This window comes from Anolis carolinensis, chromosome 2 (assembly GCF_035594765.1).
Source record: "Anolis carolinensis isolate JA03-04 chromosome 2, rAnoCar3.1.pri, whole genome shotgun sequence".
In the NCBI taxonomy this organism is placed as follows: domain Eukaryota; kingdom Metazoa; phylum Chordata; class Lepidosauria; order Squamata; family Dactyloidae; genus Anolis; species Anolis carolinensis.
In genome coordinates, this window is record NC_085842.1 from 314852630 (window position 1) to 314879414 (window position 26785).

General features: G+C 39.4%; 1 protein-coding gene across 1 annotated transcript in view; it reads right to left on the reverse strand.

The window, feature by feature from the left end:
• setbp1 (SET binding protein 1) overlaps positions 1 to 25163 on the reverse strand; it is a 274065-nt gene extending 248902 nt beyond the window's left edge. Inside the window, exons 1-2 of the mRNA XM_062972595.1 lie at positions 24344 to 25163; positions 14 to 664 (exon numbers count right to left, since the gene is read on the reverse strand). Coding sequence (XP_062828665.1) covers positions 14 to 523 — 510 coding nt within the window. The 5' untranslated portion in view covers positions 524 to 664; positions 24344 to 25163. The remainder of the gene's footprint in view (positions 1 to 13; positions 665 to 24343) is intronic.
• Between the last annotated feature and the right edge of the window lie 1622 nt (positions 25164 to 26785).

The following is a 26785-nucleotide window of genomic DNA, read 5'->3' on the forward strand; positions in this document are numbered from 1 at the left end:
TGAATGGCCTTACCTTCTTTTTGGAGTGGGTTCGGTCTTCCTCTTTAGCAGCTTTGCTATTTTTCCCAGCTCTTGAAAGCTTTTGCTCCCCAGACTGCTTAATGGTGATTTTGATCTCAGGTGGGCAGATATAGTTCTCCAGGTTCTTGGGGGGCTTCTTGGCTCTCTTTGTTGTCTGGATTTTCAGCTTAAGGCTTCCCTCTGTGAAGTTGGCCTCCTTGATGGAAAATTCCTGTTCCTCAAGTCCATCTCCAGCCACCCATTTCTCGCTGTCCGCATTAGAAGTGGAATCCACGTCTCTTCCAGAGCAGATCTCGTCCTCCTCTTCGGCCTCCATACGGTCACCGCTCACAGGGAGACCTTTTGTAGAGCCAGAGGCAGGCATCATGGTTTCCCCACCACTGCCAGGAGCAGGCGGGGCCTTTGAAGAAGCCATGGATGACCCCAAGAAATCTGTCTCACTCCCCCTTTGCCGGGAAGTGCCTGAGTTCTCCCTTGGCTCCATGGAGATGTTCCTGTCCATGGAAGTTTTTATAGGGAGCAGGGGAATGAGGGGGAAAGAAGGGGTCAAACCCCTGGAGGGGAATGGTCACTCTCAGTAAAGTCTCTCAGAGTCTCAATAGTCCAACTGCTGTGAGGAGGTCAGAAGAATTCAGATCTGCAACTGAAGAAAGAAGACCAAGAAAAAAGAAGTCAGCATTTTGGTGACTAGTGACCTTCAGATGTTAACTCAACATCATTATTGATTTCTTACTCTTGTGTCCTAGCTTTTCTCCGAGGAGATCCAAATAGTGTAGCTAATAATCTAAAAATGTTACTTTATAAAACTACAATCACCAGAATCCTCTTATCCATAAAGTAACCTTTTTTCAAACTTTTGGTGAATGGCTTTCATCCATCTCCATTTTGATCCACACAACAACCTAGTGAAGAGGTTTCAATCAGGTTTGGACATCCTCTTACTTTTTAAAATTTGATGAACTGAAAATACCATTATGACTCACCACTGAAGAGTCACCTGATTTCCTGCCCTAGTTTATGTTGAGAACTATGGATTGACATATGACGAACCAAGGAGCTTCGTTACTGTTTCATCCTTCTTCAGTTCTAGTCCAACTCTTCTAACTACCGTACTATTCCATAATGAATATCAGATACTAAGCCAGAATTTTAAAATCTCCAAATTTTGGGACAAGCATATTCTGAATTTCAAATATAGGTACTACATTCTGAAATCACAAACAAGTGCAAATACAGGTTGAGCATCCCTTATCCTGAATTCTATAATCTGAAATGGTCCAAAATTGTCCACAAGGGTGATTGAGATGGTGAAACCTTTGCGTTCTGATGGTTCAATGTATACTTTAAAATTTATTTTGTGTACAAAATTATTTAAAATACATAAAATTACCTTCAAGCTATGTGAATAAGGTGTCTATGAAACATAAATGAATTGCAAGTCTATACATGCAATTCATTTATGTTTCATCGACACCTTATCTCCATGATATCTCATTATATATGCATATGCATGTATACCTATTTCCAATTCCCTTCGGCAAACTTGAATTTCAGAAAAGGGTTTCTTAACCTGCAACAGTTTCAAAAAGACACATTGATTAACTGGACTACACATCAGAGGATTTTTTGAGGAAGTAGACAGCTCAGATTTATTTTCCAAGAATCAAACATAACCAAAGCAAGGAGGTAGTGGGGACTCAGAGCAAACAGATGTTTTAGAGAAAGAGTTTGAACAAGAATCAAGACTCCATTGTATGTCACAGGATGACAGACAACCTAGCCTAGCAATCTGCCATGTGTGAGCTGACAATTCCCAGAAGGGAAAGGGAAGCCGCTGTTTTTGGATACTGGCATTCTATAATTTCAAAGCATAGCTCATTATTATTGTTTTGTGCATTCAAGATTAAGAATGGTTGGCACAGTTACGGAACCATAGGAGACATTGGTGGGAATTCACTATCACAGTTATTTAAAGTAACACATCCAATATTGCCACAATCGTAGAAGTCCTCCAACCTTGCATTACCAGGCAGCAGTCTCTGCAAGGAAATCACTAGAGGAATGGGTGGAAATGTCAGGATCCTGATACCCCATCAATAGGAGAACAGAGCTCCATTGCTCACGACAACTGCTCTCCAATAAGCAGGATTGGGTGGGCTGGGCCAGTAGATACTACTGAGTTAAGAACTTACCATTTATACAACGGGAACTTGTAGAACCTCTGACCGACTGGGAGGAATACCCTATATACTCATGTATGAGTCTAAAAATTTAGCCAAAAAAAACAACAACCTAAAAACATGGAATGACTTATCCATTGATCAATGTGAGAACTATACCTTAACTCTTACCCCCCAAAAAAAGGAATCGTCCCCTTTTCTAAGTAGAGATTTGTCTATTCTTGAAGACCCTGAAAGAAGTGCTGACTCCTTGTACTTTCTCCATGGTAGCACTACTTCTGAGTATTTTAAATGCCTGAGGGAGGAAATGATAACAGTGGCCAGAGACAGCTGTCCCTCCAAAATGGCATTCATGGTTTCCTCTCTCCATGGAATAATCCTCGACTTATCATGAGTCATGTAAAAATCCATAAATTTGGCCCCAAAGTTGTCCTCAATTTATATAAGAGTATAAATGGTAAATCGATAGCATAAGCTTTTGTAGACTGAATCTATTTTGTCAGATGCATAGACCGAGGGGGAATATACACATAAATTGAGGCAATTTGACACCCCTGTAACTACCAATGCTATGGAATCTTGGGATTTGTAGTTGGTGAGGCACCAGCACTCTTTGGCTGAAAAGGCTAAAGACATTGTAAAACATCTAGCATTAGTTAACTACAGCCTCTCACTAGAAGACATAGATATTCCAATAGAAACTATTTTAATCAAGTCCACAAATAATCCAATCAGCAAAAATTAAACCCACAAATGTGGGTGAGTCAACTATAACTGATGGCCACTGATTGATTCATCCTCCATAAACCATGTAAGTTAGCATCTACCACTATGCCTTATGGCAGTGTTTCTCAAACTGCTACTCCAGGTGTTGTGGACTTCAGCTCCCAGAAATCCAAGACAATTTAACAGCTGTTAGGAATTGTGGAAGCTGAAGTCCAAAACATCTGGAGGAACACGGTTTGAGAAACTCTGCTTTATGTTATTGAATTCCACTGTTCATACACTTCCTTCTGTCCATCTTCCATTTATTCATCTTAATTTTTCCTATGATTCAGCTTTAAAGAGTGACCCTGGATTCTAATACAGTAGAGTCTCACTTATCCAACATAAATGGGCCAGCAGAACGTTGGATAAGCGAATATGTTGGATAATAAAGAGGGATTAAGGAAAAGCCTATTAAACACCAAATTACATTATGATTTTACAAATTAAGCAACAAAACATCATGTTTTACAACAAATTTGACACAAAAAGCAGTTCAATACACAGCAATGTAATGTAGTAATTACTGTATTTACAAATTTAGCACCCAAACATCACAATGTATTGAAAAGATTGACTACAAAAACATTGACTACTAAAAGGCAGACTGTGTTGGATAATCCAGAATGTTGGATAAGTGAGACTCTACTGTACTGACAAAAGATATATTTATTCTTGTCTGTCTATTTATCTATGAACAGACAAATAGCTATATACACATGGCAGTCCATCAAAAGATCTCAGGAGACTACAGACCAGGGGTCCCCAAACTAAGGCCTGGGGGCCAGATGCGGCCCTCCAAGGTCATTTACCTGGCCCCTGCCCTCATTTATAATATAATATTTTATATCAGTTTTAATAATATAATATATTATATATACATATGATGTTGATAATATTATCATGTTATACAATGTAATACTAATAATAATACCATATAATAATATTAATTACATGTTATATATTACATATAATATTACAGTATAGTGGTATAGTTCAATATAGTAATATATAATGCTAATATTGTGCTTTGTTAATAATATAATATATTGTATGTACATACAGCTGCTCTGAGTCCCCAGGTGAGAAGGGCGGGATATAAATGTAGTAAATAAATGTAGTAAATGAATAAATAAATAATTTTAGCCTTGGCTCGCCCAAGGTCTGAAATGACTTGAAGGCACACAACAACAACAACAACAACAACAACAATCCTAATTAACTTGACTATCTCATTGGCCAGAAGCAGGCCCACACATCCTATTGAAATCCTGATAGGTTTACTATGTTGGTTAAAACTGTTTTCATTTTTAAATATTTTATTGTTCTTTCATTGTTGTTGTTGTTTTGCACTACAAATAAGACATGTGCAGTGTGCATAGGGATTTGTTTGTATTTTTAAAAAAATGATAATTCGGCCCCTCAACAGTCTGAAGGATTGTGGACTGCCCCTCTGCTTAAAAAGTTTGAGGACCCCTGCTACAGACAATAGGTCATTTTTGACAATGTAACAGTTATGGACAGATTAAAATGTTTAAAGCATTTTTAGAACCAAGCATACTGTGACACCACCTCAGAGCTTAATACTGAATGAGATTCTTAAGACCCTGAAGTCAAACCATAGCCTCCAACCTAAAGAATTCCACATTGACACCAACAATGCTGCAAACTTGCATTCCACATCCACGGTGCCACAGCAAAGAAGGTCCTTCTACAGTGGACCATCCAAGCAACTGATCAATGAGCTGAACTTTGGATGGAAGGTGTTCCCAGATCATTAACTGGGCACCCTCTTGCCTGGAGAAGTATCACATGGTGAATTCCTACAGCTATCAAAAGCAAAGTCCAGAAACAAAAATGAGATGGCAACCCTACTTCATTACCGAACAAGGAAGTGCAAGTCAAGCAGCTTGTCTCCTGTGCCAATAAAGGAAAACAAGCTGACTTAGTTATTGATCACATTATTAATCTCTCTGGCTGAGGCACACAATGTACACAGACTTCAGGAGAGCCAAAATATAAATGCAAGACGGTAAAGTTCCCACCAGTTCCTGCACCCAGAGCACAATGGACACTCTGTGACGTTTCTCCACCCACAAGATTATTTAAAGGCCAGTTTCTCACTCAGCTCTTAAAATATGAGGTCTGATCTGTATATCACAGATGGTAGAGCTCCTTCCTCCACAAACATTTCTTTAGATTAAAACTACCATGTCAAGAAGGGAAAATGTGAATAGCAAAATAAAGATTTCTATAGAAAAAGAATTTTTGCATGTGATCAAATGAAAACCTTAATGTAACTTGCAGCCTTATATTACAAAAACAAGAGTTTTAGTGGGAATTAGTACAGGCAGTTCCATGCAGTCATGCCAGCCACATGACCTTGGAGGTGTCTACGGACAACGCAGGTTCTTCGGCTTAGAAATGGAGATGAGCACCAACCCCTAGAGTCAGACATGACTGGACTTAATGTCAGGGGAAAACCTTTACCTTTAGTATAGGCAGACGAGTATCCCAGAGTACATAAAGTATAAGATAGACAAGTTAAGAGTTTTCTAAGAAGGCATGCCAAAACCAGGTTTCAAGGTGCATCTACACTGTAAAATTAATACAATTTGACAAAAGATAACAATTGTGTCTCAATGTTATGGAATTCTAGGAGTTGTAGTTTAGTGAGCCACCAACACTCCAAAGTAAAACATGCTGAAACCATATGAAGATTTCAGAATAAATATCTGATTGCAGGATAAAAGTACAAAAGCACCAGGATAGCTTAGTGCTATGAGCATTGGACTAAAACTCTTGAAACCAGAATTCAAATCCCCACTCAGCCATGGAAACCCATGCTCAGCCCCTGAAAACCTCATAAGTTCAGATTAGAGTCACCATAAGTTGGAAATGACTAGAAGACACACAACAACATCAGAGCTATACATGCCAGGGTTCTATAGGCAGGAGGAGAGGAATTCAAACAAGAATGTTGACACCTACAACTCAGTTTTTCTTCAACTGTTCATCTACATCTATATGAACTAAGAATTCATGAACTAGAAGCCCTGGTGACGCAATGGGTTAACCCAGTGGTTCTCAACCAGAGGTTCCCAGTTGTTTTTGGCCTACAACTCTCAAATATCCGAGCTGTTAGGATTTTTTTGAGTTGAAAGCCATAAACATATTGGAACCCCAGGTTGAGAACCACTGGGTTAAACCCTTATGACCAAAAAGTCAGTGATTCGAATCCGGGGAACAGGGTGAGCTCCCATCTGTCAGCTCTAGCTTCCCATGTGAGGACATGAGAGAAGCCTCCCACAGGATGGTAGAAACATCAAAACAACTGGGCATCCCCTGGGCAATGTCCTTGCAGATGGCCAGTTCTTTCACACCAGAAACAACTTGCAGTTTCTCAAGTTGTTCCTAACACAGAAAAAAACCCCCTAAGAATAGCACTTTCTTTAATTAAGAGGTTCCCAAAATGCGTAAATATCCTTAACATAGTAAATTCAGGGGGCGGGTCTTTACTGCTGCAAGATGTTGTGATGATCACCAACTTGGTAGACTTTAAATGGGGATAAGACCAATGGAAATAAGGTCATTCTGCATGGAGCATCGTTAACTTCCCACCAAAGCGGTACCTATTGATCTACTCACATTTGCATGTTTTCAAACTGCTAGATTGGCAGAAGTTAGAGCTAACAGCAGGAGCTCATCCCGCTTCCAGGATTCAAACCGCTGACCTTTCGGTCAGCAAGTTCAGCAGCTCAGTGGTTTAACCCACTGCACCACCGGGGGCTCACAGACATTACATTAGTCAGTAAATATCTTTTTCAAGGTTTTGAAAAATTGGATTCAATGATGCATTAGACTCGAGTAAATATGGGTATATGCATGCAAGTTGTTACCACATACAGAGCTAGTAGAATCAAAATACAAATAAAAAGGCAAGCAACATAAAATATGAATCTTTATTTATTTTCCACTAGTTGCATTTTGTATGAATGTTGGATCCTGATTCATTCCTACTAATGCATACCGCTCAAGGAGTTAAGAAAAGGCAGTTTTACCACCTGTAATTCCTTTCACTCTGAGGTATGTCAGTTTGGCAGGCAAAAAGATAGGCTGGGGAAATAATGAGATATCTTAATGGGAGCAACCACAGAATTAAATGAGGATGCCAAGCAACCAGGAATTTGCTTAATGGTTATCTTTCAACCTTCCTCAAGAGTGAAGAAAGCCTTTCCGGAGTTCCACAGTTAAGTTTCCAAAATATTAAAGTGCTGGGGGCCCTTGTCACACAGTATGGAAACAATGTTAGATTGCTAACAGTGGGGTTGTTAAGTGAAATATGGGACAGGATTCCTGTTCTTTGAACCACTATGTAGAAGAAAGAATATCATCTGAAACCCCCTATTATATATACTGCCAATAAAGGTATAGGAATCATGTCCCTTATTTTGCCAGACAACTTTAGCTGATCATAGAATCATAAAGTTGGAAGGAGACCTATAAACCATCAAGTCCAAATCCTTGCTCAATGTAATCTTGAGATAAAGTATCCCAGCAGAAAACTATCCAATCTTTTTTTAAGACATCTAAGAAGGAGATCCCATGACCTTTCTAAGGTAGTCACCTCCTCCAAGGTGAACTCAACCACCTAAACTGGGCTCTACAGGCCAATGGATACTCCACCATGGACATCAGAAGAGCTGCAAGCCCACGAACAAGCCATGAGAGTCAAGACAAAGATCCACCCAGAGGAAAGGTGTGCTTACCATACATCAAGGGATGAAGAAGCACAACCTATAAACTATCTACAGACCCACAAAGAAAATCTAACAAATGCTATGGTCAGCGAAAGACAAGAGAGATCCTCTCTCCTCTGCAGGAGTCTACCGGATACCATGCAGCTGCGGACAAGTATACATAGGGACCACCAAATGCAGCATTGCCCAAACAAGAGTCAAAGAACATGAAAGGCACTGCAGACTAACTCAACCAGAGAAATCAGCCATAGAAGAGCACTTGATGAACCAGCTTGGACACAGTATATTATTTGAAAATACAGAAATGCTGGACCACTCCAACAACTATCATGTCAGACTACACAGAGAAGCCACTGAAATCCACAAGCATGTGGACAACTTCAACAGAAAGGAGGAAACCATGAAAATGAACAAAATCTGGCTACCAGTATTAAAAAACTCTAAAATCAGAACAGTAGATGGGAAGCAACACTCTGAGGACAGAGGAGCCCCAAGGACAGCTAATGACTCTGAACAAAGGATGCCCCCCAGGCAAGAAACAAACCTTTCCAATGCTAATTAGGGTGATTGACTGAAACATTAGTGCTGGCTTCCAAATGACAAAGGACTCTTGTCACACCCTGGACTCTCCACAGATATATATTTACCTTCCTTGCCTAGTTTATCCATGCCTCACAACCTCTGAGGATGCCTGCCATAGATGTGGGCGAAACGTCAGGAGAGAATACTTCTGGAACATGGCCACATGGCCCGAAAGACATACAACAACCCTGTGATCCCGGCCATGAAAGCCTTCGACAACACAGTTGCTTCTACTGCTAAATCACTCTCAGTTTCAAGAAGTTTCTTCTAACATTCAGTTGAAATCTAGTCTCCCGTAACCATCAAACCTAGTTCTACTTTCTGAGGATACATAGACTAATACTCTGTGAGAGCCTTCAGGGTATTTAAAGAGTGCAGTTGTATCACCCATGAAGTTTTTCTCCACTGGGCTGAACATGCCCAGCTCTTTAACCTCTACTCATATGTGTTGGTCTCCATACCTCTTATCATCCTTGTTGCCTTTCTCTGAACTTGCTCCAACTTTGCAACTCATTCCAACCATATAACTGATCATTACATTGGCCAAAATGTCCACTTTGTGGTTGGAGGAAAGGAGCTGACCCTGTCCATTCACCACTTAGGAAATTCTAGGTAACTTAGACAACATGAATAAATTGGTGAGACAATCTGATCGTGGGAGGAAGGTAAGCCTGCTTTTTGCTTGAATTGCCCAAATTTAAAAGGGAGTGGTCATACCAGTTGATCTTTCAGTCCCTCACTATTATATCAAGACCACTCTTACATTTTGTACATTTCTTGCATGTTCCTCTTCATTTGCCTTTTATTCTGAACTATATTCCCAACTAAAGAGTCTCACATTTTTGACCTTTCCATAATTTGAGCTGTCTTCTTGTCTCCTCCAACTCTGTCAGTATCCCTTGGGACCAATTAACATGTGAAGAACTGAATCATATAAAACTCTGCAAAGGAAAGTAAAGCACCATGAAGGACTAATTCATTTGAAGTTCTAAATCTCTTTCAATACCACCATTTTATCACCATTCTCTGCCAAGACATCCAAAATCTCAAAGAAAAGCTGGGAAGGACAGCAATCCCCAGAGTTTTACTACTGGATTCCTAGAATTTTGGTACTTAGAACTGAAAATAGTACTTTTCCTACAGAAGAACATTAGGCTGTGGGGCTCACTAGCACAGGATATATCAAGGGCTACCAACTTCAACAACTGAGAGCCCTTCTACACAGCTCTATATCCAAGAATATCAAGGCAAAAAATCCCACAATATCTGCTTTGAATTGGGTTATCTGAGTCCACACACAAATAACATGGGGTTTTCTGCCTTGATATTCTGGGATATAGGGCTGCCTGGAAGGGTCCTGAGATAAAATCATGGAGGATGAGGTTGTTAACAGATATAGATCATGACAGCTATGCATTAACTCCAATACTTATGAAATATACCTTCAATTACCAGTTAGGAGTGAACATGGGTTAGAAGGCACTGTTGTACTTATGAGTCGCTTGTGATTTTCCAAAAGGTATCAGGTGTGTTGGATGGAAACCAAATCCTAATATGCTAGCCTTCCCTACTCAAAAGCAAATACAGTTATATTCATGTCCTGCTTGTGGGTCTTCCAGAGATATCAAGTGACCATTGAGGAAATCAAATGCTAGACTAAATACATAGTCTTCCCTAGGAATATGCCTTCTATATTGGGTTGTTGTGTGTCTTTCAGGCTGTGTGGCCATGTTCCAGAAATATTTTCTCCTGACGTTTTGCCCACATCTATGGCAGACATCCTCAGAAGCTGTGAGGCATGGATATACTAGGCAAGGAAAGGATATATATATATATATATATATATATATATATATATATATATATATATATATATTTAAAAACTCTAAAATCAAAACAGTAGATGGGAACCAACACTCTGAGGGCAGAGGAGCCCCGAGGACGCCTAATGACTGAACAAAGGATGGCCCCCAGGTAAGAGACAAAACCTTTCCAATGCTAATTAGGGTGATTAACTGAAACATTAATACTAGCTTCTCAGTGACAAAGGACTCTTGACACACCCAGGACCCTCCTTTCCTTGCCTAGTTTATCCATGCCTCACAGCTTCTGAGGATGCCTGCCATAGATGTGGGCGAAACGTCAGGAGAGAATACTTCTGGAACATGGCCACACAGCCCGAAAGACATACAACAACCCTGTGATCCAGGCCATGAAAGCCTTCAACAACACATTGCCTTCTATATTGTTTGGACTACAACTCCCAGTAACATAAGCAGTATGGTTAATTGTCCAGATAATCGGGAGTGATGGTCAAAAGCAACTAAAGAGTACCAAGATCTTCTTGCACTTATCTTCATACATTAAAGAAGAGCACGTCTTATCTGTTTTCTCCAATGCTAAGGCATTAAGCGGTAGATTACGGAATCACACTGGACTCTGCAATTAGGTTTCAGATGCCATAATTAGATCAGAGGGTTACCTTTCCATGTAAGTAGCTAGCTGTGTCACAGCAGAAGGAAAGGGAAAGCCAACTGTGATTAAACAACTGATACCACCATAAATCACACCGACCATAAAAGCTATACAGCCTAAGGTCCCCAAAAGCCAGCAAAACACTGAAACTGAATAAGCAGATGTTGAAGAGCAACCGTCTCATATACAAGCGGCACAAGTGAAGAAGTCTCTTGTTTGTACAATGATTTCACTTAGTGCTGTGAGCGGCAGACTGTGCGGAAATGCCATGGGGCACATAAAAATTGGAAACACAGAAATGGGGAGAGAGGGGGCAACTCCAACTGGCTGGAGGTCAACTGTTCACCTCTGTGAATAGCATCAGGCTAAAGCTAACAGGAAAAAAAATGAGAAACAAAGACATTCAATGACTGGGGTCCAGTTTTGGTTCATCTGGGGGATTTTCAGTGGAGTTGAGAACCCTGTCTGTCAACACAACTGAATACCATTAAATAATACAACTTTCATGCCATAGGATTGCACAGAAGGACCAGAGATTTCTACAAAGAATGTTTCTATATCCTCCAAAACCAGAACAATCCAAGGGAAGCATACTTATGGTATTGATATCTTTCAATCTTCATATCCTTATTTAATAGTATATTATTAGAAGCAACTACCTAATTTCTCCATCTGTGATCAAGGAAGGGATATGGATGGATACAAATCTACCTTAGCTCGATCCATCTGTGCCAATTCTGTTTGATCCACAGTGCCTTCACACTTCATGGAGTGATGAGGCTGTCTCTCTTACTTTCTATGATGCCCTACATGGTTGTGAAAAATAACACATGGTGTCAAATAGATTGGGGAAAAATGTCTCCTTCACATTGGTCCTCTCATTTCTTGTGCAGTTGTGTGCTTGCGTGAGGAAGGCTTAGAATAAACCAGGCATGGGCAAACCTTGGCCCTACCGGCTGTTAGGAATTGTGGAAACTGAAGTCCAGAACATCTGGAGGGCAAAGGTTTGCCCATGCCTGGAATAAACCCACAGTTAAAGAACCCCTGACACATGGGCAACCAACCTCTATTTAAAAGCCACCAAAGAAAACACCCACCATACTCCAGTGCAGTATATTCCTTTCTCAAACAGCACTTGACATCAGACAGTTCTTCCTAATATTTAGTTGGGATCTCTTATCTGTATTCTAGTCTTTGGAGCAGCAGAAAACAAGCTTCAATATGGCATCCCTTCACATACCTAAACATGATTATCATGTTACCTCTTAAACAACTCTTCCCCAAGCTAAACCTACACAGCTCTTTAAACCACTCCTCACGGGGATGTGTGGTTTCCAGAGCTTAACCATATTGGTTTTCATTCTCTGGACACATTCCAGTTTGTCAATCTCCTTCTTCAATTTTGATGCCAGAATGGGATACTGGTTTGAATACTGGAATAGAAGAAGAAGCCAACGATTCAGCCCCTGCTCAGCAATGGAAACCCACTGGGTGGCTTTCGCCAAGTCACAGCCTCTCAGCCTCAGAAGCGACTCAAGTTGCTCCTGACACGAAAAAAAAGCCTCAGGAAAAGACAATGACAAAACCAATTTTGAGCAAATCTTAACAAGAAAATAATGTCTGCATAAGTTGACTTGAAGGTACATAACAGCAATAAATTAACTGCAGAAACATGCAGGTGGCAGAAATACCAATGGCAGTTTGAAGGTGGCAAGACTGTCCAATCCTATATTTCAGACTATGCATGATTATTTCACCGGAGCACCTTCAGCTCTACTTATGATTAAGTCTAAATCAGAAACTTTAATATGATCTGACACAGGCAGTGGAAGGAAGGCTTGCTATATTCCAGTCTGAAGAGCTTTATGAACTTTTTGGTACCTTCTCCTGCATGCACCCACATCAACATAGAATAGAGAATGTTCTACAACAGGTTAAGCCCACTGTGGAGCCAAACTGGATTTTAAGCTCTACCAGTAACATCGGTTATCCTAATAGCCACTGGACCCAATACTGAAAGGCAATATTTGCACAGAAAGACCCATTCGGTTTTTCCTACACGCTAAATTCGGCTATGAAAATTTGTAGATTATTTTGCCCAGCTGCAACAATGACATAGTTTCTTTCCAAACAGAATGAAATTGGCCTTCTTCATCTTTGAGTGCATTTTTTTGTGCTCACTTTGCATGATCTGTTGTCCTCTTTCCATATCAAACATCTACATTTGCATCAACACATGCCACCTAACTGTGCCTTTCTAATATAGATTTCCCTTGAGCAAAGAAGCGGTGAACAGAAATAGTGCCCATTGAACCCCAATATCATACAATACACGGTGGTGGCCGACTGTATCACATCCATGCCTTTCTGGTGGGTCATAAGAAAATGTTGCACTTGAAACAAAAGCACAATTTCAATTTCAGCTTCAATTAGGGAACAATGTAGGTGGAGAAAATGAATCTGTCCCAACTTCACTTTTTTGTGGCTTTGAGACAGATGGTTTCACAGTTATGAAAGCTTCTTCTATTATCTGTTGCCAGATTAACCCAACTTCAAATTAACTGGAATTAACAGCGAAACTGGGAAAGAACAGTGCATTAAGGTATACAGATATTGGCTATGATTGCACCAAAGAAACCATTGTTTCCAAACTTCAAACAACATTCTTACCCATCCTTACTGTGGGTTAGCATGGAGGATGCCCCACCCTTTACTGTCTTCTCTAGCATCTTTTCAGTATCAACTTCACATTTTTTCCATCACATGCTAACAAAAGCTTGACAGTCTTTGGTGAGGTTTCTTTCACTGAGTGCAAATAACAGAGCTCTAAATGTCTCTGCTTTCAGCAGAGGACTGACAGCGCTTTTAACAGAAAACAAAAGTAGATTAAGTGATTTTAGCCTTAAGAAAAAGCATGAAGAAGAAGAAAAGCCTGCTATGTCAAGAGCTACTTGAAAGCCGTGGCAGCCATTGGCTTCCATCCATGTCAGTGGTGAAGTGAATCCACTCCAGGTTTTGTTCCAGACTACAAAGGAGCTGTCCAAGGTGCTGAACCCTTACTCCAAATGGCATCCATGCTCTAGGTAGTCCGGAATGAAAACCAGAATGAAGCCACCTAATTTCTGGACCTGAAGCTATCAGCAAGTATCTTACTTTCAGAACAGTCTCATCCCAAACATTCAGTGACCATTATCTCCAACTGTCCCAATTTGGGAGAGTCCTGATCAATCCTCAGCGACCTCACTTCTTCAGCTGCTTTTATAATGTCTCTGTTTCTTTCTCCTCCTCCCCACTTTGTTCTTGGCCTCTATTGCTCTCAACCTAATTCAAAGTGCAAAAGTAGTTTGCATTCAGTTACCTTGGCTTCTTCCCTGCCTTCTCCGCTTCCTCATTAATAATGTTTACCATCTTGACCACACTCTAACGTTGCTTGGATACACGTGTCCTTATTTTGATCATTGCAATGTTGGAGGGTATGAGTTACTCATCTATCGCTCTCACTCTGATTGATGACAAAAACACCATGAGATTCAGGAAGTGAGTGTGGGAAGAAAAGGAAGGAAGTTACACCTTTTTTTCCCTCCAGCACTGGGCCTCTCATCTGTGAAAGTCCTGAAATGACTCTACCAGTTGATCATCTGACCTTGGTGGCAAAGATACAAGATGCAAAACCAAGCTAAATGCAAGCTGAGGTCAAACTCCTGAGAAAAAGGGCTCAGTTCATCATTAGCTCTACAGTTCCAAATTTGTTAATTTTATACTCTAAAGGAGCAGTTCCAAAAGTGGACAAGATCACTATATAATAGCAATGCATTTTCTAAAAAAGGCCTTCAAGCTGACTCACCTTTGTCTTCACTTGACACTCTTACTAAAGTGAGTTCAGAACTCTAAATCCCTCTCCATGCTGTGTGACCATCCAAACCTTTCTTACAGCTTTACTTCACATTTCTAGAGCTACATCCTCATTGTGTACTTGCTATGTGGCCAGAACTAGCAGTTATGGATTTTCCCCTCAATGCCACATTGGTATATCTGGGACCAGGTTCAAACCATTATGGTACAGTGGTTTGAATGTTGGATTAGTAATCCAGGGATCAAGTTCCCACTAGGAAACCCACTAGGTGACCTTTCGCAATCGCCTTCTTACAGCTTCAGATGAAAGCAATAATAGGTTCACCTGAAGGTTTCTACAAGTCTGAAATTACAAGAAGGCAACAACAACAACAGGAACAATTATTTTTTTGCTTCAGAACTGGCTTTTTACAATCATCATCATCACCATCATCATCATGAAACCCACTTCCAATCTGATCCCTAATAATAAGTCATTATTCTCAGGATTCCTAATAAGGTTGCCAGTTCAGCACCAGACAAGACATTTCATGGTCAAAAGCGGAGCTCTGAGGATAGTTCCTGGTGGTGTCACTGTATTACGCATAAGACCAACACAGTGAAGTGGTTTGAATGTTGGATGATGACATACTCTGATGCCCAGAAAACCCTATAATACCGTAATTCAGAATCAACTTGAAGGTACACAACACCAAAGACAGTGCAACAGTTACTCATGGCCTGTCATCCAAACATACAAACATAGAGATAGTGCATTTTCTTATTTAGAAATTAAGATATAAATCTTAGAAAAATGGGGGTGTTTCCAGATTATGGAGAAATTAAGGAATTATTCCTTTCCACTTACTCAGGAAAGAGGTAAAAAGGAACATTAATCTAGTTGTAAAATAGATGCAGAGAAGAGTGGAGGGTGAGCCCTTCTGCTATAATAACTGGAGAGAAGGATGAAACCAACTTAGGTTAAATGCATAGACGTCACCATCACAATTCCCCCCAAGAAAGTACAGTAGAGTCTCACTTATCCAAGCTAAACGGGCTGGCAGAACCTTGGATAAGCGAATATCTTGGATAATAAGGAGGGATTAAGGAAAAGCCTATTAAACATCAAATTAGGTTATGATTTTACAAATTAAGTACCAAAACATCATGTTATACAACAAATTTGACAGAAAAGGTAGTTCAATACACAGTAATGCTATGTTGTAATTACTGTATTTGTGAATTTAGCACCAAAATATCACAATATATTGAAAACATTGATGACAAAAATGGCTTGGATTATCCAGAGGCTTGGATAAGCGAGGCTTGGGTAAGTGAGACTCTACTGTATTGACAAGCTGCAGCAAGAAATCCAAGAAGCCTTTCAAAATTCTAACAAGCTCCTGCTGAATGTTCATCCTGTCTAGTTTGGTGAGTCCAAGAAAACTGAATTTGCACCCTTGTGTCCTGCCTAGAAATGACACACAAAAACTGGAGAAGCAGGCCCAGGTTCTAAGAACTGGCAATCCACATTCCCAACTGTTGTTCTTGTTGCTTTCAAGTCATTTCTAATTCATGGTGACTCTATCACAGGGTTTACTAGAGCTGAGTTGGGTTTCCATGGCTGAATGGGGACTCAGTCTCTAGTCTCCAGAGTCTAACACTTAAACTACTTCATCACACTGGCTCTCAATGTGAGATCAGCCAGAGTTGGAGCTCTCTTGCCATCCTTGTGAAAAAGAAAACTTCCCTGCCAAAATGGAAGGGATCAGATTACCACCCCGCTAGCCCACCCCAAACCCACAAGCAAGAAGACCAGCAGGGTCTCACATAGAACATCCTTTCCAACTTTGCAGATGTACATATAAGGAAATGCCCCCATTCCAGTCAGATTCTGGCTAGCTTAGCTGACGTGCGCCACTGCTTTCCAATGACATAGAGGAGGAAGCCTGTTGCCTGCACGGCTGGACCTGTTTACCTCTTCCAGTTAATGAAACACCTCTGCTTTGGCAATATAAAAAAACAAGAAAGAGAAAGTGGGGAGAGGAAGGGAGGCAAGGGAAATATGCTTTGCATATGCTTTCCTCTCCTGGAGTTTTAGGCCTCCCTCCACTTCTGTCCGAAATTAGCTTGGACTACCACTGGGCCTTTGCTACTGTAAGGTTAGAAAGGAGGGCAGAATGGAGAGAAGGAAAAGAGAAAGAAGAAACAATCCATTGACCTGGTCTGTCTCCAAACACAGATTGAATCAATTCTATATAATACCAATTTGATCTCACTTTAACCACTGCCAAGCAGAACTCTCTGCTAGAGAGCCCTAAAACTTCAATTGAGCAACAGTTCTGGAAACTACAAAGACGTTTTACCTTTGAGAAATGGAGCTAGAAAAGTTAAAAGACAAATTAGACTAGAGCCAGCTCTCCACATTTGCAAGTTTAACTTCTGCAGATTTGATTAATAAAGTATGTCTAGTAAATTCTCCAGCATTGGTTGACCACAGACTTGCACTGGAGGAACTAGAGATTCCTAGGGAGATGTTTTTCAGTTTAAAAATAATAGTAGATTTCTTTTGTGTGTGGTTTTTCCACTTTCATGGGGCTTTTGTGTTCCTACCCCTGCTAATGTGGAGGGCCAGTTGTATTATAACTATATAGTTCAGATACACAAGCCAACATGGTTTAGTGGTTTGAGTGTTAGGCTACAAATCTAGAAGTTCACCTGAGGGTCATGATGAGTTGACTTGAAGGAACACAACAAAAATGGCAGATAGAGTCTTGGAGTCCATAGATAGTACATGTTTCTAGTTGTCTGAGGCTACTCTAATTGTTTTGACTCCACAATCATTTAGAACAGTGGTTCTCAACCTGGGGTCTCCAGATGTTTTTGGCCTTCAACTCCCAGAAATCCTAACAGCTGGTAAACTTGCTGGGATTTCTGGGAGTTGTAGGACAAAAACATCTGGGGACTCCAGGTTCAGAACCACTGCTTTAGAAGCTTGGGTTTTTAGTTTTGAAGCATCCTTCAGTTCTCTCCTGGAGAACGTTTACTTTCGACTTCAGCTCCCAGGATTCATAATTATTGCTAAACTGGTTGGGATTTCTGGACAATGGCATTCGAAATATCTGGAGAACCAAAGAAAGTTGAGAACACCACTGCCTTAGGCTTCTTTCCTAAATTAAATCATTAGAGCTCTCAAGCAAAGAATTCTAAGGACATCTGCAATCCACAAATTTCAGAACGCTATGACTTTTAAAGTGGTTATCAAACTGTTTTTATTCGATTGTGTGGATATGCTCTTCTTTGACTCTGACAGTAAAGCAGTATTTCTCCAAAGTCTTGCCTCCTATCAATTTGGGAGAGGCTTTCTATACAATCTGTCCTCCATATTTACATGTTTCAGGGGCCTGGACCTCAGTGAAGGTGAAATATTGCAAATTCCTCATATACAGTAGAGTCTCACTTATCCAACACTCGCTTATCCAACTTTCTGGATTATCCAACACATTTTTGTAGTCAATGTTTTCAATATATCGTGATATTTTGGTGCTAAATTCATAAATACAGTAATTACTACATAGCATTACTGCGTATTGAACTACTTTTTCTGTCAAATTTGTTGTATAACATGTTTTGGTGCTTAATTTGTAAAATCATAACCTAATTTGATGTTTAATAGGCTTTTCCTTAATCCCTCCTTATTATCCAACATATTCGCTTATCCAACATTCTGCCGGCCCATTTATGTTGGATAAGTGAGACTCTACTGCATTGCTATATTTAACCTAAAGAATACCTCTTTGGAAATTTCTAGGTCTTCCAGCATTACTCTATGGTTGGTATGTTCCAACAATACAATTGCACTAGAGGATCTAGAAATTCCCCAAAATATCTAGGTCCTCCAGGATGACAACAGGAAGTTGACCATAGAGTCATGGTGGAGGATCCAGAGATTCTTAGAGAGAACATGGTAATCAAATCTATAAATAAAGCAACAGTATGTCTTTTCTCTGTGTCAAATTCAGTTTCATATAATAGAACTCCATAAGGGAAAAACAAACACATATCCTGCCAAAGCATAGAATCTGTAGGAATTCCTGCATGAAAAAATAGAGGGTCAGACTAACAGGTATGGGCAAACTTCAGCCCTCCAGGTGTTTTGGACTTCAACTCCCATAATTCCTAACAACCTGCTGGCTGTTAAGAAAATGTGGAAGTTGAAGTCCAAAACACTTGGAGGACCCAAGTTTGCCCATGCCTGGACAACATAATCCACAAAGTCCTATTAATTCAATGGGATAAAAAACGATGAAGCAAGTCCTGACATGTTTGACATCAAACATGTTTGACATCACTTTGACTGGCATGGTTCCATGTTGTGGAATCCTAGAAGTTGTAGTTTGGTGAGGCACCATCACTCTTTGGCAGAGAAGTCTCAAAGCCTTGTAATGCTACAACTCCCATGCTTCCACAGCATTGAGTTATGGCTGTTCAAGTGGTAGTCAATCCCCATTAATTCTACAGTGTATGCACCCTAGTAGGAAGGCAGGTGAGACAGAGGGCTTTGGCTCATGATAGTAAAGGTAAAGGTTTCCCCTGACATTAAGTCCAGTCGTGTCTGACTCAGGGGGTTGGTGCTCATCTCCATTTCTAAGCCAAAGAGCCAGCGTTGTCCGTAGACACCTCCAAGGTCATGTGGCCAGCATGACTGAATGGAGCACCGTTACCTTCCCGCTGGAGCAGTACCTATTGATCTACTCACATCTGCATGTTTTCGAACTGCTAGGTTGGCAGGAGCTGGAGTTAACAGTGGCTGCTCATGCCGCACCCGGGGTTTGAACCTGGGACCTTTCAGTCTCCAGCTCAATGCTTTAACGCACTTTGCCACTGATACTCTGATACTTGGCTCATGATACTCTGGGCCAAAATCAACACTGAAAATAACATGCTATTCCGTAAGCACCTTTACTGCTTGGGAGCTTTTCACAGAAGGGAAACCATAAGGATGCTAGAAATGGGCCCTCTGTCATTGAAACTTCCCTTCCATCCTTCTTGGAAGATGAAACTGACTTGAAATAACCATAAACACATCACACGCTTGCATTTGAATCTGCATTTGAATGCAGACTCTCCTTCAGGCACCAAGGAAAGGAGCATGAGATGGGAGACTGAGGAACCAAAGTGCCATAGAAACCATCACATAGCAAATGTACTGCACTCCCAAAGGATCTAGATTTCCTCACTTGCCACCCCACAATCACAAAAAAAACCCAATAAATTCCTACAACTCCCATAGCCATTTTCCAATGTAATCTGCAGCAAAAACTACTATCTTGGCTCCTGGATGAAAGAGGAAGAAAGGGGTGGGAGACAGGTTTCCTTAGGGTGGGATCGTGGATTTGGAGAAGGGAAAGGGAAGAGACCCACCATCCTCCTCCAAAAAGCAGCTTCATCTAAACGGTTTGGATGTTTTTTCACCTGGCAAAGTTGCTTGTCTTACAAACAGGTTCCGACAAGATTCGCTGCCAGGAAGACGCATACCTTCCCCGCCCCCAGAGACTCACGCAGACATAAAAAGCCAGTTCAACCACAGCGGAGGAGAAAACCCTTGCCTCCTCAGCACCACGTATCTGATTCCCAAAAACCACAATCCAGACGAAGAGAGAGAGGACATAATGGATGAAGGTTGCTGTTTTCTGACAGAGAGGGAAGGAGAAAGGGACTTCTCACACAATAAAAGGCCATAATGTTGAGCAAATTCCCAAGTTCATTGCAGTAGGAGAAGAATATCTATTTCTAAAGCCGTTGTTTCAGAAAAAAAAGGAAATATTTGGGTGCCTTTCTTGGACTGAGGGAGGGAGGGCCAGCCTAAAATGGCACCGATTTTGCCCAAAGCCGAAAACACAGACACACAAACCTCTAGAGAAATCCCTTTCCCCCTCGTCTTAGCCAAAACACCATCTGCCTCGTAGCAGAGTGTGCGGTTTCGAGACATACACACCCCTTTACATGCACAAATCCCTTCCCATCAACACCCAAAAAAGTCCTATTTGATACATTTCCTTGCTACCAGCGCTGGAACATTTCAAACATGACAATGAACCAGGTGGAAGATAAACCGGAAAGGATCCAACGCAGCAAGGAAGGTGGAAAGATCACCTTCTTCGCCTTCCGCCTGGTAACGCAAGATTTTCGCCTTTCTTTAAACCGCCGGCGTATTTCACTAGCTTGAATTCACACAAAATAATAAAATGTTAAGAACCAAAAGCAAAGCTGCAAGGCATCTTTGCAAGGTCCTTCCAAAGCTCAGCTCTAGGAGGGAAAGCAGACTGGGTAGGTTTGTGAGTGAGTGTGTGGTGTGTGCATTTCAAACTAAGGAAAGGAGGGAGGGTAATCCTGGATTTATGAGTCCTCTATCTATTAAGGAGGTTGCCTCCGACACAAACAGAGAAGGAGGGAGGGAAGGAGGAAGGCGGGTGGAAGAAGAAGCCCTGCATTGTTAATAAGCCCCGTCCTTCTGCTACACACTCACACACATGTCCTTTCCGCCAATGTCAAAATAACAGTCTGGATGCTCCCTGAGCTTGGGCTGCTTTCTGATTTTCCACCCAAGAGGCTTAGGCAGAAGCTGGAGGGATCAGGAGGGCTGGAATGAGGTGCAGAAATGCACCAAATATGCATACACATAAGGCATAAAGGGCAAAAAGGAGAGAGGAAAAGGTGCATGAAAATGCCCAAGAGGCAGGCAAAGGAGAGAGGAAAGGGTGCATAAAATGCCCAAAGATTCAAAGTATATTGATATAACTAGAGGAGGGATATTTAGGAAGTGGCCTTGCCACCAGCCCAATGGGGAGAATGCCCTTCTTGCATCAGCCCAGGAAGCACCAGGATGGATATCTACTTATTTATATACCCTTTGGGTCACAGAAAGGCGGGCAATCTGACGAAGCCCCTCAAGGACAAAACTCACAAGCAGGCACAAAGGTTTGCTGGAAGACAAGTCTTTTCTCGCCTTCCCCATTGGATCAAGAGGTTCCTCACCTCCTTGTTCAGGGCCTGATCCTTGGAAATAAGTCCTGAGGTCGGTTGCCTCTTCCAACCTCCCCATGTGCTAAGTCTCCAAAATCCACCCACAGAGGTTTTGACTCCAAAGCAACCCTGAATCTAGAAGCAAAAAGCAAGTGGCTCTCTTGCCACGCTGCCTTGGAGTGGGAATCCCCCTGCCAACTGAGAAAGGGGCGAAAACACTACTTATTCTTACCAGAAAGCATGAATGCAGAGGAAACCCACCCAGGATCGGACCAAGGCTGCCAAGTATCCAAAAAATACAACCCAATAACAAAAAATACAACCCACCCAGGATCGGACCAAGGCTGCCAAGTATCCATAAAATACAACCCAATAACAAAAAATACAACCCAATAATAACAACAATAATAAATTAAAAATTAAAATAATCATAATCAATTAATAATAGCACAAAATAATAACAGTTTAATAATGACTACAATTAATTAGTAATACTGTTGAAATACTGGAATAGCATTTTAATAATAATAATAATGTGATAATAAAATATGAATAAAATAATAATAAATTAATAATAGAGCAAAATATTAACAGTTTAATAATAACTTCAATGAATTAGTAATACTGTTGAAATACTGGAATGATAGCATTTTAATAATAATAATGTGATAATAAAATATGAATACAATAATAATAAATTAATAATAGAACAAAATAATAACAATTTAATAATAACTACAATGAATTAGTAATACTGTTGAAATACTGGAATGATAGCATTTTAATAATAATAATGTGATAATAAAATATGAATACAATAATAATAAATTAATAATAGAGCAAAATAATAACAGTTTAATAATAACTACAATGAATTAGTAATACTGTTGAAATACTGGAATGATAGCATTTTAATAATAATAATGTGATAATAAAATATGAATACAATAATAATAAATTAATAATAGAACAAAATAATAACAGTTTAATAACTACAATAAATTAGTAATACTGTTAAAATACTGGAATAATAGCAATTTAATGATAATAATGTGATAATAAAATACTAATAAAAATTAAAATAATGATAATACATTAATAATAGCATAAAATAATAATAATAAAATAATGGCTCAAATAATATTTAATAATAAGAATACTAATAAAATTAAAAATAATTATGAAATAGCAATAGCACAAAATAATAACAGTTTAATATTGGCAATAATAAAATCATAGCTCAATTTTAAAAAAATAAATAAATTAGCAATATTATTGAAATACTAAAATAATAATGCAATAATAAAATACTAATAAAATTAAAATAACCATAATAATAGCACAAAATAATAAGTTTAATGATCATTACAATATATTAGTAATACTACTGAACTACCAAAATAATAGCATTTTAATATTATTAATAATAATGTAATAATAAAAACTAATAAAATTAAAATAAGCATAGTGCATTAATAATAGTGCATAATAATAATACAATAATAGCATAAATAATATTTAATAATAAAATAATAATAATAATAACAATGCAATAATAAATTACTAATAAAATTGAAATAATCATAATGCATTAATAATAGTACAAAACAGTAATAAAATAATAGCACAAATAATATTTAATACTAATAAAATAATACTAATGCAACAATAAATTACTAATAAAATTAAAATAATCATAATGCATTAACAATAGTACAAAATAGTAATAAAATAATAGCACAAATAATATTTAATAATAAAATAATCATAATGCAATAATAAATTACTAACAACATTAAAATAATTGTAATGCATTAATAATAGTACAAAATAGTAATAAAATAATAGCACAAATAATATTTAATAATAATAATGAAATAATAAATTACTAATAATGCAATAATAAATTACTAATAACATTAAAATAATTGTAATGCATTAATAATAGTACAAAAAGTAATAAAAAATAGCACAAATAATATTTAATAATAAAACAATAATGCAATAATAAATTACTAATAACATTAAAATAATCGTAATGCATTAATAATAGTACAAAATAGTAATAAAAATAGCACAAATAATATTCAATAATAAAATAAAATAATTATAATGCAATAATAAATTACTAATAAGATTAAAATAATCATAATGCATTAATAATAGTACAAAATAGCAATAAAATAATAGCATTAATAATATTCAATAATAAAATAAAATAATTATAATGCAATAATAAATTACTAATAAGATTAAAATAATCATAATGCATTAATAATAGTACAAAATAGCAATGAAATAATAGAATAATTAATATTTAATAATAATAAAATGCTAATAAAATTAAAATAATCGCCATAAAATAGTAAGATAATAGCACAAATATTTGATGATAATAATAAAATGCTAATGAAATTAAAATCATCATCATAAAATAATGGCATAAATAATAACATTTATTAATAACAACATTAAATTAATAATACTACTGAAATTATATTTCAATAATAACAATAATATTGAAATGATGATGGTTCGGTTCGGATGAAGATGGGCAAGAAGGGGGAAAGAAGTCTATTTTTCCCCCCTTCGTTCCCTGAAATGCCATTCATACCCTGCTTTGCCTCTGAAGCTTGAAGGCAGGAGACCCCTTTGCCCCGACTTCGGCCTCTGGGCCCCCCCAAAACCGACCCCAAAACTCACCCATAGTCTCCCCTTCCTTCCTTCCTTCCTCTCTCCTCTGCCTTGAATTTTCCTCGACGGTTTTAGTCCTTGGGATGATCGCGGGGCGCTTCGGAGGCTCCGACAGAAAGAGAGAGAGAGAGAGAGAGCGAGCGAGAGAGAGCGGACTGTGGGGCGTGGATGAGTGGGGAGGGGGCCCGGGGAGAGGTGGGTGTGGGTCTAGACCCTGTTCTCCCCACTCCCGGGAGACGAGAGCCCCCCGAAAAAGCCCGGCTCTGCGCGCTGCTCCTGCTGCTGCTTCTGCCGCGCGTTTGGATGCAGGAAAGCCATGGCGCTGGGAAATGTCAGAAATGGGGGGAGAGGGAGAGAGAGAGGGAGAGAGAAAGGGGGAGGGAAAGAGCCAGAGAAGGAGGAGGGACACAGCACAGAGAGGAGGACGAGGACTAGTCTATGTTTCTAGGAGGAGGAGGAGAGGGAGAAAGAGACAGACACCAATGGACCAACTTGCAGGAAGATATTATATTAGATACTAAATAGCTGGATAGATAGATCAAGGGGAGGGGGTTTCAAAGAAAATATTTTTTAAAGAGGGGGCAGGAAAGAGGAAGGGACAAGCAATCTAAGAATCCTTGCCTTCTCAAGGTTGAGCAAAAGGGTGGTTGGGGGGAAATGCGGGGAAAGGGGAAGGGAAAGGGTTCAAGGGGGTCCCCGTGTTGGTCCCGAGGCGGAGAGGAGCTGCTCCAGCCGCCTTTCCCGCTTCTTTCCGGGGCGCTTCCTCCTCCCTGCCTGCCTCCCTGCCTGGCTGCCTCCTGCTTGGGTTCTGCAGCCCCGTTCGCGGCTCTCCGGCGCCGCCTGGCTGTCCTTTGCAACAGCGCCCCTTGTGGCCGAGGGAGGAAAAGCACCTTTTCTTAAATAAAATCTGTACACATAATCATAGAATCATACAGTTAACACTCATATACAGTAGAGCAGGGGTCCTCAAACTAAGGCCCGGGGGCCGGATGCGGCCCTCCAAGTGTCATGGGGCCAATTCCCAGGGCTGAGTCTGCAAGCCCTGGAATTGGAGCCATAACATCAGCACTCCTGAATGTCTCATGAAAACACCTGGCAGCAGAGCATGGGAACTCGGGGTTGAAAATCAAAACAATTATAATGAGTAGTTTGTGTGGGAATAGTAGAAACGTGATACAGGGGGTGGGGTTTGGTGATGATATTTACGTGTGATGTGACGTTGCAACAAAGGTGATAAAATTGATTGTATGTAAACATTATGTCATTCTCGACTTTTTCCAAGTCGTGTGTTCTTCAATAAAGATTGGTTTTGATAGCAGCTGTCTTTGATCTGCGTTCATGCTGGTCGTTTGAAGTGAGCGTGACACCAAGGTCATTTACCTGGCCCCCACCCTCAGTTTTATAATATAATATTTTATATCAGTTTTAATAATATATTGTAAATACATATAATATTGATAAAAATATTATAATGTTATGCAATATAATACTAATAATAATACCATACAATAATATTAATTATATGTTATATGTTGCATATAATATTACAGTATAGTGGTATAATTCAATATCATAATATAGAACGCTAATATTGTGCTATGCTAATAATATAATATATTGTATGTACATACAGCTGCTTTGAGTCCCCTTCGGGGTGAGAAGGGTGGGATATAAATGTAGTAAATAAATGTAGTAATTAATTAATTAATTAATTTTAGACTTAGGCTCGCCCAAAGTCTGAAATGACTTGAAGGCACACAACAACAACAATCTTAATTCATTTAACTATCTCATTGGCCAGTGGCAGGCCCACACTTTCCATTGAAATCCTGATATGTTTATGTTGGTTAAAATTGTTTTCATTTTTAAAAATTGTATTGTTCTTTCATTGTTGTTGTTTTGCACTGCAAATAAGACATATGCAGTGTGCATAGGGATTTGTTCGAATTTTTTTTCAAATGATAATTCGGCCCCTCCACAGTCTGAAGGATTAAAAAGTTTGAGGACCCCTGCAGTAGAGTCTCACTTATCCAACACTCGCTTATCCAACGTTCTGGATTATCCAACACATTTTTGTAGTCAATGTTTTCATACATCGTGATATTTTGGTGCTAAATTCGCAAATACAGTAATTACTACATACCCTGTTTCCCCGAAAATAAGACATCCCCGAAAAATAAGACCTAGTAGAAGTTTTGCTGAATTGCTAAATATAAGGCCTCCCCCGAAAGTAAGACCTAGCAAAGGTTTTGTTTGGAAGCGTGCCCAGCGCCTGCCAAACAGAACACCAGAGCATGCAGAATTGGTAAATGCACATACCAGTTATACATGGAAATAATGGTAGTAACAAGAAATTCTTGATAGGATTCACAATTTATTTATTTATTTATTTATTTGCGACATTTATATACCGCCCTTCTCACCCCGAAGGGGACTCAGGGTGGTTTACAA